Here is an 11,755-nt window from a genome sequence, read left to right as displayed (position 1 = left end):
CAGGAGTACTGTCCTGCTTTGGGCTTGTGGAAATAGACTGCATGATCTCTACACATTTTACAGATGACTACAGCTGAAGATAACTGAAGGCTAAGAATTACAATTACAGTAATGCTACCCATTCAAACATTTTTGGTGTGAGCTGCCCATTTTCAGTCTTACGCATCGTTCTCCAAGAACGTACGTTCTCCAAGAACGTACGCTTTAAAAGCTATAATAATGATAACAATAGCTATCATTTTGACTACTTAATATCTGCTAATCAACATGATTGGCAAGCTCCGCATGTGTTATTTCAGTTATACTCACTGTCCTTGAGGGCTTTATTCCCATTTTATAGCTACAGATTTATATACTGTCCTTGAGGGCTTTATTCCCATTTTATAGCTACAGATGTAGAAGCTCAGAAATATTAAATAACAAGGAAGGAAAGTAATTACTAAGAAGCTAAATTAAATACCTAGCTAAATTATCTGTCAAAGAAAGAAATAAAGACATTTTTAGACATACAGACAGACTTAAAGTTCACCTCCCACAAGCCTTCAGTGAAAGAACCAGTAAAGAATGTACATCAGGAAGAAGAAATGAGAAACTAGGAAAATGTAACAAAAATAATGAGGAAAAGAAGAAAATTAGCATATCTAGATTAATATTAGTTTTAAAATAAGACATTAAAACGCATTCTAACTAAAATTCCAGAAGATCACCACATGGGAGAATAGAGAAGATTCAATTAAAAATAACTTATTTTTAGGCACGTTATAAATATTATAGATACTCTATTATTGTTTAGTGCACCACTCTCAGAAACTGATGTCAGACAAAAGTAATGATATGTAGGATTTGATAATACAACATGCTTGATCAGGCAAATAGACAAATAAATCCCAATAAGCCGTAGCTTATTGTTAGATCAGTGATGCTGAAAATGGTCTCTCTTAATATTATGATCCCCCAAAAGGCATGTCAATCTTCATGAATCAAATTTAAACACATATAGATTTTTTAAAAAATGAAAGAAAGCTGGTATTTCATTATATGCAACTTGGAATTAACATGCAACAAAGAACAGAAAAATAAAGACCTAGAAGTATATATCTTATTTGAGAATATAAACGTAAAAGCTCTTTAATATTATTTTGGAACCTGCTGGAATATTACACAAAAGGAATAATCCATTCTGATTAGGTAGGTGTTACTCTGCGACTGTGAGGGCCAAACACTAAATAATCCCATGATTTTGATTACTCTGTTGAATTTATAATACAAATAAGTTAACATACATAATAAAGGAAAATGAGAGTACAACATGAAAAGGAAAGATCTCCTTTCTCTCCTCACCTAAAACCAAAATTGTCACCTCAAAAAAGATCACTGTCTATATATTCTATGTCACACACGGAAGTTTAATAAAGTATTGATATATTTTAAAGTTTCACGAGCTCAAAGCAAGAAAATATTATGGACACCACAAAGAGACATTAATAAAGTGCTGTGCTCTATTTCATCTGCACCATCTTCTCTTTTTTGCCATAGTGGTTTTCAGAATGTTCTTGGTTCTTCACTTTCTCTGCCTCACTTGCCAGTCTGTCTGCAATCAATGCTATTGCCAGTCTCTCTCTTGCCATCTTCATTTTCCTTTCCTGCTTCCTGATATCTTTCTCAGTTACCAGAAATTGTTTGCAGAGGAGCTGTGGGATACCCAGGCCAGCTCCTGGAATCATCTCTGCCATATGTGAGGACCAGGCAGGGGTGGGCATGGAGCTGCAGTGCGGACCACCTGCAAGAACATCTGACAGGGATTCACTTGTGCAACGAGGCACAAGTTTGGGCAAGGCTCTGGCAAGATCGAAAGGACTTAACAGTTCTCCTGTGCTGCTGCAGGCCTGGAGTCCTTGCAGTCTCTTCTGCCAGCATACCTGTTGAGGCTTGTCCAAGGTTTCCTCCCATTGATGGCATCTGACCTCATTGCCAGAGTGGGATGTGATTCTAGTAACTGGACTCTTGAATATGTAACTGGACATTCTCAAAGGGATGGACATGCTTAAATCAGGCTTTGGTTTAGATTGGTTTACCCAATCACGATGCTTCCTTTGTGAAGTCTTGACCATTATACTTCTTTTCCTTTTACTCTATAATAAATCGTGAAATTGGATCCAAGTGATAAATGAAGCCTGCCTTCTTAGGACAATTACCTTGGCTGTCTTGTACTTCCACCCTCCCTCTGTCCCTCTGATGGATTTGACCTGCATCCTGGGACATCATCAAGCCGATTTAGGTCAGGAACAGAAAGCTTGAGGTCAAAACTCAGAACCTACTCTAGATCATTTCTCCTCCAACATTTTGTAAGACCCTCTACTTTATGAGTATGATTTTATTTTATTTTGTCCTTGTCACTCTCAACTGCACAAGTCCTGCTTCTCTCTCATGACACACAGTCCCTAGTCTTTTTCTAAATCCCAAACCCTACCATTTTTCTGTGTTACGTGGTTAACCCATTGACCACTTGGTTTTTATAGCTTCTTTAGAGCTTAACTCAAAAGCAGCATTACCAACCAACCCAATCTTAGTAACTCACTCCCATTTCCCGGAAGTTTACATCAACCCAAATGGTCATATTCAAAATAAATAATTCAGAAAACATATTCACCCACTACAAATTTCTGATTTCCAATATTTTTTTTCAAACATTCATGTAATAGATAACCTGTTCCTCAAGATTGCAAGTTATGCCAGATCACCGTATTCTTATCTTAATTTCTCTTCTCCTAGTCTTAACAGTGATAAGACAGGGTTCTTGGGAAAAGACAATACTGCTGGCAAAAATAGAAGGCAGCAGGAAAAAAGGAAGACCAAATTTGAGATGGATTGACTCCATAAAAAAAGCCATAGGCATGAGTCTCCAGGAACTGAGCAGGGCTGTTGAGGACATTGTGGACATCACTCATTCATAGGGTCGTCAGGAGCCGACTCAATGGCATGTAACACATTTGTATAGATCCTGGATTCCATGGACTATGATCTCAACAATCCCCCTGGAATCATCCAAAATTCCTTACCACTCATCATATCTGCCTTGTAAAAGTTTAAATCCAAGATCTTGATTATCCGCCCTGCCAGAGCTACTGCTGATCTTATCATAACTGCATATTTGTGTACCCCTGTAAATACGAAATCATCTGTACCCACTGGGAAGCATCCATAATGCCTGGAAATTGTCCTTTCTTTTTATGTGTTGGTATATTTACTTCTTGATTTTTCCCAAACCCTGTTTCAAATTTTGTCCACTTTCCTTTGTCTTTCATATGTATTCAATATCCTTTAATTTGTCTGATATTTGACAGAGAAATTGTGAAATACTTCTAGATTGAAACTTTACTGCCATAGATACCAAATCTGCAAATATTTCTGATAAACTCCTATTGTTTCTCAACTCCTTCTAATCATATTTAAAGAAATATCTTTATCCTCCACTGGTGATCTGGATCTCATTCCTTCTTCCTTCTTCTTAAGTTCATCCCCCCAATATTCCCATATCACCCCTTTACTTTCAACCTCTTTATGAACTAAAACCTTCCTTCAGCATTTACATATCTAAAAGTCTTTCCTAACTACACAGAAATCTCTCACCTGATATTCCTGGACCCCTCCTCAACTACTGCGTTCTACTCCCTCCCCTTTTTGTGAACCATTGGGAATGGTCATCTATATCATGTGTCCTGGTGGCCTCACCTCCAACCACCTCCTCAGACCATCCCACACTGCCATCTGCCTTCACCATTCTAGAGTAAGGTCACAATGACTCCTTTGTTACTAGGCCCAACAGGAACTTTCCATTGTTCATCTGACATGAGCTTTAAGAGGAAAACTTAAATATATTGGGACAACTTATTTATGTGAATACTATTTTACAGCTGTGAATATTATAGAATCTAAATACAGAGCAGGTATATATGATAAAATTCAACTTACAAAGCGAGAATGAGCTGTAAGTGGAAAGTACAAACTGGATTTCTGGAACTCAGTACAAGAAGAAAAGAATGTAAAATAACTCATTAATTTTTACATTGACTGTATTCAGAAATAAGATCTTGGTTCTAATGAGTTAAAATATACAATTAAAATTACTTTCATCCCCTTTATTTGATGTGGCTACTAAAAAAATTAAATTCCATAATATAGAGTGCTTAATGCTTCTATTGGACAGTGCTGGTCAGGCCAGGAGTGAAAATAAAGCCCACAGAAAGTGATCAGGGAAAATTTTTCCCAAGGAAAGGAGTCTCCCTTGACCTCCATCGCTAGATGCAGCAAACACTCTCATACTCTCTCTCTCTCTAACGAAACCAACCTAACATTATCCCAGGGTCCCACTACTACTTCTCAAATGCCATGAAGCTGCACTCCTACATCGTCCTAACTGGACTGATCTCAAGAGAGAAGTCAGAAGTCAATATAATTTACCAATTAGGAAAAGCCAAAACTGGAGACTAAGGGTCAAGATTATTTGTGAACTCCCCTCTCTTTAGCTTCTGTTAAACACTCAACACATTTAGAAAACTTTCTCAGGGAGGGTTGTTTTAAAAATCAATTTATCTTTTCTATGTAAAAATATACAAGGTATGCAAGGAATAATCACTTTAGCCAATATATAAAAAGGAGGTGATAGAACACAAATATCATTATGTCTAAATCACTATTAGATTAGTGAATCAGTCAGGGGGCAGGTGATATTGGATTAATTTGGAACTTATTAGGCCGATCCTGATTAGAAACCATCGTATTGACTGTTGTATGCTAGCACCTCTGAAACATGCCAGCCCCTCCTACTATTTAACCACCAAGGTCCAGCAACCAGACCAGTCACTGCTGACAAATCCCCTGGCTCCACCCCTTCTGATGACACCTGGAGGATTTTCCCAAATCCCACTTTGTGAAGGCACTCTTCTGTTTGCCACGGGCCAGGGAAAGATTTTCTCCACGGCTCATGCTCTGTGTGATACGTCTCCGTGGCTGAAGGGGAGATCAGGATGCAGACCCTGTGAGCTGCAGGAATTAGCACACGACTGTGGTTTACTGACAGAGAACCTTTAGTGCGCACAGCTACGAGGGTCCACGAAGCCCCAGTGATTCCCAGACAGCATGAAAGAACAGGATGCAGGACAGAGCAGTGTGTTTGCGGGTGAGTGTGCTTGGGAATGCCTGTAGCATGACGCATGTGACACTGGCAATGCATTCACCAAAGTAGTTCCTCCACTGATTCACTCTATGTTATGGAGTGTTTTCTACATACATTTAGGTGCTAAGTACCCACACTTTGGAGCCTATAGTGTCAGAAGAATTTTTAAATTTGATTGTAATATATAGATACAGCATCTGTGTTATACCAGTTGTTCCAAGAATTTTTCAAACATTAGCTTCTTTTCTTTTTTTTAAGATTTTATTGGGGGAAGGGGAACAGGACTTGATTAGGGGAACACTGTGTACTTCCAAGACTTTTTCCAAGTCAAGTTGTTGTCCTTGCAGTCTTAGTGGTGGAGGGAGCGGCTCAGTTCCAGGTCCAGTCGTCATGGTAAGTTGCCGGGGGCGCAGCCCACCATCGCTTGCGGGAGTCGAGGAATCAAACCGGCAACCTTGTGGTTGAGAGCCCACTGGCCCATGTGGGAATCGAACTTGGCAGCCTTCGGCGTTAGGAGCATGGAGCGCCAACTGCCTCAGACACCAGGCCAGCCGCAAACATTAGCTTCTTTAATAGTGTGCATAACCTTATAAAGAAGGTACGCTTATTATAATATTATTGCCAACTGACAGAGAAATTGAGACACCATCAAGAGAAATAACTTGCCCAAGGTAAAGCATCTAGTAAGTGGTTGAGATGGAATTTGAACATCAGCTCCATATTCTATGCCCCTAACCATGATATTTGCTCTCTAAAGACTTCACTTCAGTTTGGACTGAGAGTCTGAGTTCCTTTCTGTCTGTTGGCTGGGCACTCTCTCCCACATTGTTCTCCTCTGGGGCCTCTACATAGAGCAGTTCAAAACATCAGCATTTACTCTCCCAGTTCCAGCCATATGAGAGAGGAACAGACGGAGAGTAAGAAAGAGAACACAAGAAAGTGAGTAAAAGTGACAGGTTTTTGTTAATGAAAACTTGGATGTGACATCCCATCCTGTGGCTGTACGCTGTTGTTCAGAAGCCAGTTACTAAGCACTTAGTGGTTACACAAGATGTGTACACAGGAGGCTGGGACCAGTGTGAAGGCTGCTCACCACATAGGCCGACGTGAGGCACTGGGGTCTGACTCTGAGTGTAACAGGGGACCACCGGAAGGTTTTATGCCAGTGCATAAAGTATCTGAATTTTCTTTCATTTCAACCCCTTAAAGGTGAAGACCTAAAAATGAGGCCAAGAGGAGCAGTGACTTTCCCAAGATCACACGCTGGAACCCAGGCTTGGTTTGAGTGGTATTCGATGCTACGTCCCACCAACCCCTTTTTGTAATTCATCCACCTTTGAGTTTGTGCATCAGACATATGACACCAGCCCACAGGAGTTGTAGGTATTATCTCATGTAGAGTAGTTTCCCCCTTTATCCACAGTTTCACTTTCCACTGTTTAAGTTATCCATGGTCAATCATGGTCGGAAAATATTAGATAGAAAATTCCAGAAATAATTCATAAGTTTTAAATCTCATGCCATTCTCAATCATATTTTGAAATCTCCTGCCACTCTGCCCGCCACCCCCAGGACGTGAATCATCCCTTAGTCCATATCCACGCTGTGTATGTTCCCTGCCTGTGGCTGTCTTGGTTCTCAGACCCACTGACTGTCATAGTACCGTAGCGCTTGTGTTCAAGTGACCCTTAGTTTACTTAATAATGGCCCCAAAGAGCATTTGAATATGCCAAAGAGAAGCTGTAAAGTGCTTCCTTTACTGAGTTAACCACAACACCCAGGTGTAGGATATTATCTTTCCTCAGAGGTGGTTTTAGTTCTGCTAGGTGTCAGCAGTCTGGATTGCTTTAATCCGATTTTATGTGTAAGTTTGAGATTTTTCAGGAACATCCATCAACATGATTCAAAGCCTGAAATCTGTGTGCGAGGGCTTGGCTGACTTCTAGTTCCTTTTTACTCCTAGAGCCCCAATCGTGAACGCAGGGTTGTTTTCTAGAACACTCAGCCTTCAAAGGCACTGAACTCCGGCTCTGCCCCGCTGGTCCCACTAGGCCAGAGGTGCTTAACCTTGTGTTCCACAGATCCCTCTGGCAGTCTGATGAAACTATGGACTCCCTTTCAGAATACTGCTTTTAAAAGCATAAAATATATAGGATTACAAAGGAAACTTATTATATTGAAATACAATTATCAAAACATTAAAAAAAATTTGTGATATAGTAATTCATGTGCGTCTTTATTCATGTATTAAATAGCAAGTTCTAGCAGTAGGTCCAATAGCAACTGTAATTTAGAAAGTGATGAATGTAAATGACATTTTGAGATATCTGCGACAACTGTAAACGTGGTATGAAAATATCTGATTTCTGTTGGTGACAGAAAGTCACAAGTAGTACTGCTAATATTACTAGGGCTCATGGCTTAGATTCTTAATAGACGGAAAGTCTAAGCTTCATTTAGAGGTTAGTGAAAAAGGAAGATACAATTTTTTTTCTCAACCAAGTTCACAGACACCCCTGAATTGAAGTCTGTAAAACCCAGATTTAGGATTGCTGCATTTGGCTGTTGGAAGTGCTGCTCCATCTTGGCTACCACTTTGCCTGGGCAAATGCTGCACTCACCTCTCCTCATCTCCCTCTTCTCCTAGATCTTGGAGCAACAAATCCTCACTAGTTCATCAGCTCTTTGAAGTCTTTAGAAAAATGCTTTTTATATTTCATCCCATGTTTTAATTGTCTCCAGTGTAAGAGTTGACCTAAATTGCCTAGCCCACCATTACAGGAAGCAGCGGTGCCTGTCTGGCCCACGTTATCTCCACTTTTATGTTCATAAGGTCCTTATTTCTTCTCCCCTGGATTGCCAGCATAGCCATTGGTTTCTAACCCTCTAGTCTGGCCTCCATTCTTCAGTCACCAAAGGGATTTTTCTAGATGTAAATCAGATTTCTAAAATATAAATCTGACCATATTAGATCTTAGCTCATTCAGAGACTTCCAAATGTTTTAGTGCAAAATCCGAATTCTTTAGTAAATCAGTCTCCTATGAGACTTGTCTTGTAAGTCTGCTATAAGACTTACAAAATCCTCCTAAAGATGGGAAGTGGCTCTCTTCCCACACTCCAACTCTCATCCTATGCTCCTGCCTTACCCAACTCCTTGGAGTGCCTAGAATGCTGTATGCATTCTACAGCTTCTGTGCCTTCTTCGCATGTGGTATTTCTGCCCCAAATAGCCATCCCCTCTTCCCTCTGTGGCCTGGCTAACGCATCTAGTGTTTTAAGTGTCAGCTCAGGGACCACCCCCTCTGGGAAGCTTTTGTGAGTTGTCTTTGGAGTCCTTCCTAAGGTTCTTTCGGAACACCCCATGTCCATTCCTACTGTTATATTACAAAAGCATATTATTCTGTGATTTGAGTTCTTGTCGGTCTCCTTCACTAGACAATACACTGCTTCAAGTCAGAGGCTTTCTTCTTCTGAATGCCCAGCACATAACATAGTGTCTGACCCTCTATGTTCATTTGCAAATTGAATGGAGCTATGCTTGGCATGCTATTTTTTAAAAAAAATACATACATATAAAGAATGAAAAGCACTTCTTTGGGCAAAAGGAGCTGCAGCCCACGAGACAGATTCAGGTAGTAATCCAAGTTGTGTTCCCACTACTATTTTTATTGTGTTGTTACGTGACATATTCATTCTTTTTAAAATGGTAGATAGGGCACAACTCTTGCCTTCATTAACACTTTTGTTTATGTGCCTCAGTTAGGAATTTGTGAAATGGCTCTTTCCCATACAGTTTTAAAAACTGGGAACTCCAGGTTACTAATATATGTCCAAGTTACTACTATATAATTATTTATCCTTTACTTAATTCTTACCAAAATGTGGGGTAGTTTTTCAAATTAAGACAAAGTGAAATTGTAAAACTGTAGGATAAAGGAGATCAGAAATTTAAGGAAAGCCTCAGGGCAATATTATAGGAGGCTGGGGTGAGGCAGTGAGCCTAGTAATTGGCTCTGAGCTCCCTTGCAGGAGCTAAACAGGGGAACAAACAGGGACTCATCCATGTGAGAAGATGACTCACAGAAGTTTGAAGAGACAAACTTTTACTTGCACTAAATTCTGAGAAAAGTTTATTACATGGATCTTTATAAAGAAAAAAATAGGTCATGCAATTGATAATGTCTTCAATTGTACATTCTGGAAGACATGGAGATGTTATTCACATGGCTGTTTTTGCTAAAAGCAAGGAATACATTTGTCCAGGGATACCGCTTTCTGGGATCAAATTTGACACAGAAATTAAACTTGGGGAGACAAGAGAAATGGACTGATGATATACCCTCAGTTTTTCTCATTTCATTTATTAGCTGTAGTTAGAAGCCTATTCATGACTGAGTTCACTAAAGTGTAGACATGTGATGTTGACCGGAGATCAGAAAGCTTGGGATACCACAAGATGGCAGAGTTGATGATCTATCATAAAAACGAAGAAGGCAGACTACAGTTTGACTTAGACTGAAGGTCAACTGACTGTCTGGAGGTTGAGGGGAGCCAGGCCTGCAAACAGTCGAGTGGGTAGCAAACATGTTGCGTTTGTTAACAAATGAAGTTAGATATGGCAGCTGCCATTTTTCACTGTTATAAGACCTGAAACCATAAGAAGAAAAACAGGCAGCAAACTCTCCGACTTTGCCCTTAGTAATATTTTTTCATATATATATAGATCTCTCTCTCTCTCTCCCCCCTTGGGAAAGGGTAACAAAAGAAAAAAACAAACAAATGGCACTACATCAAACTAAAGTTTTTGCACAGGAAAGGAAATCATCAAAACAATGAAAAGACAACCTACTGAATGGGAGAAGACATCTGCCAATGATACATCTGATAAGGTTTAGTAAATTTATAAAGAACTCATACAACTCAACACACACAAAAAAACAATCAAATTGAAAAAATGGGCAGAGGACCTGGACAGACATTTCTCCACAGAGGAAATACAAACGGCCAACAGACATATGAAAAGATGTTAAACGTCACTAATCATCAGAGAAATGCAAATTAAAACCACAAGAGATATCACCTCACACCTGTCAGAATGGCTATCATCAATAAATCAAAAAACAAGTGTTGGTAAAGATGTGGAGAAAAGGGAACCTTTGTTCACTGTTAGTGGGATTACAAATTGGTGCAATCTCCATTATGGAAAAGTTTGGAGGCTCCTCAAAAAATTAAAAAATAGAACTACCTCCTGATCCAGCAATTCCACTGCTGGATATTTACCTGAAGAAATCCAAAACACTAATTCCAAAAGATATATGCACCCCTCTGTTCACTGCAGTGCTATTTACAATAGTCAAGATATGAAAGCAACCTAAGTGCCCATCAACAGATGACTGGGTAAAGAAGACGTGGTACATATATACAATGGAATATTACTCGGCCATAAAAAGAAAAAAATGAAATGTTACCATCTGTGAAAACACGGATAGACCTAGAGGGTATTATGCTAATGAAATAATTCAGACAAAGACAAATACCATATGATTTCACTTACATGTGGAATCTAATGAACAAAACAAACATACAAAACAGAAACAGACTCAGATACAGAGAATAAACTGATGCCTGCCAGATGAAGCGGGGTAGGGAGACTAGATGAAAAAGGTGAATGGATTAAGAAGTACAAATTGGTAGTTACAAAATAATCAAAGGGATGTAAAGTATATAGTATAGGGAATACAGTCAATAATATTATAATAAATGTATAGTGCCAGGTGGGTACTAGACTAATTGAGGGGATCACTTTGTAAATTATATAAATGTCTAACCACTATGCTGTACACCTGAAAGTCATATAAAATAATACTGAATGTCAACTGTAATCGAAAAATAAAAAAAATTATTCAGGTTATAATTATTTTAAAATGTATCCTTTTATTTGCTTTAGGCACAGCAGAATCTCAAGAAAACTTAGAGCAATTAAAAGAGAATAATAATGCTTCAATAAGAAGTCAAATGGAACTCAGAATTAAAGATCTGGAATCTGAACTCTCCAAAATAAAAACTTCTCAAGAAGATTCTAATACAATAGAATTGGAAAAATATAAGCAACTCTACTTAGAGGAATTAAGTTAGAAAGGCATTGGCAAATAAACTAAACGAGACTAATGAAAAACTAGCAGAGATCAGTACCAAACTTTTTGTGAAGAAACAACAGAACAAATCTTTACTCAGCACTCTTATTATGAGGCCAATCTTGGAGCCACCCTGTGTTGGAAACCTCAATAATAGTTCCGTGCTTAATAGAAATGTTACTCCAAGAGAAAACTCAGTGATTCCTACCTCAATCCCACAGATTTCAAATAACAGCATGGAGACTTACTTGACCAGGATGCAGCAGGAGTTGGAAAAAATGTACCTAGAGAACTAAAAGAAGTTGCCACTGAATTTGAATCTGAATCTTATAGAACTTCTCCTCCAGCTTCTATTAGTAAGTTGATACCAAGATATAGTTTTGAAAATATCAGATGAATATGTATACAGTTTGAAGAAAAATTGTATGATATGAAACATAAATA

The 11,755-nt window shown here is 38.9% G+C and overlaps 1 protein-coding gene across 1 annotated transcript; it reads right to left on the bottom strand.

Moving 5' to 3' along the window:
* Positions 1 to 1,499: 1,499 nt before the first annotated feature.
* Positions 1,500 to 2,123, bottom strand: MBD3L1 (methyl-CpG binding domain protein 3 like 1; the record flags this gene model as incomplete). The annotated part of the gene is made up of 1 exon (XM_081046400.1): positions 1,500 to 2,123. The coding sequence occupies exon 1, from the start codon at positions 2,109 to 2,111 to the stop codon at positions 1,500 to 1,502; it is 612 nt and encodes a 203-aa protein (XP_080902526.1). The 5' UTR covers positions 2,112 to 2,123.
* Between the last annotated feature and the right edge of the window lie 9,632 nt (positions 2,124 to 11,755).

The sequence above is a fragment of the Rhinolophus hipposideros genome, assembly GCF_964194185.1.
Source record: "Rhinolophus hipposideros genome assembly, chromosome: 4".
In the NCBI taxonomy this organism is placed as follows: Eukaryota; Metazoa; Chordata; class Mammalia; order Chiroptera; family Rhinolophidae; genus Rhinolophus; species Rhinolophus hipposideros.
Note: the sequence above shows the minus strand (reverse complement) of the source record. Positions and strands in the feature narration are given on the sequence as shown.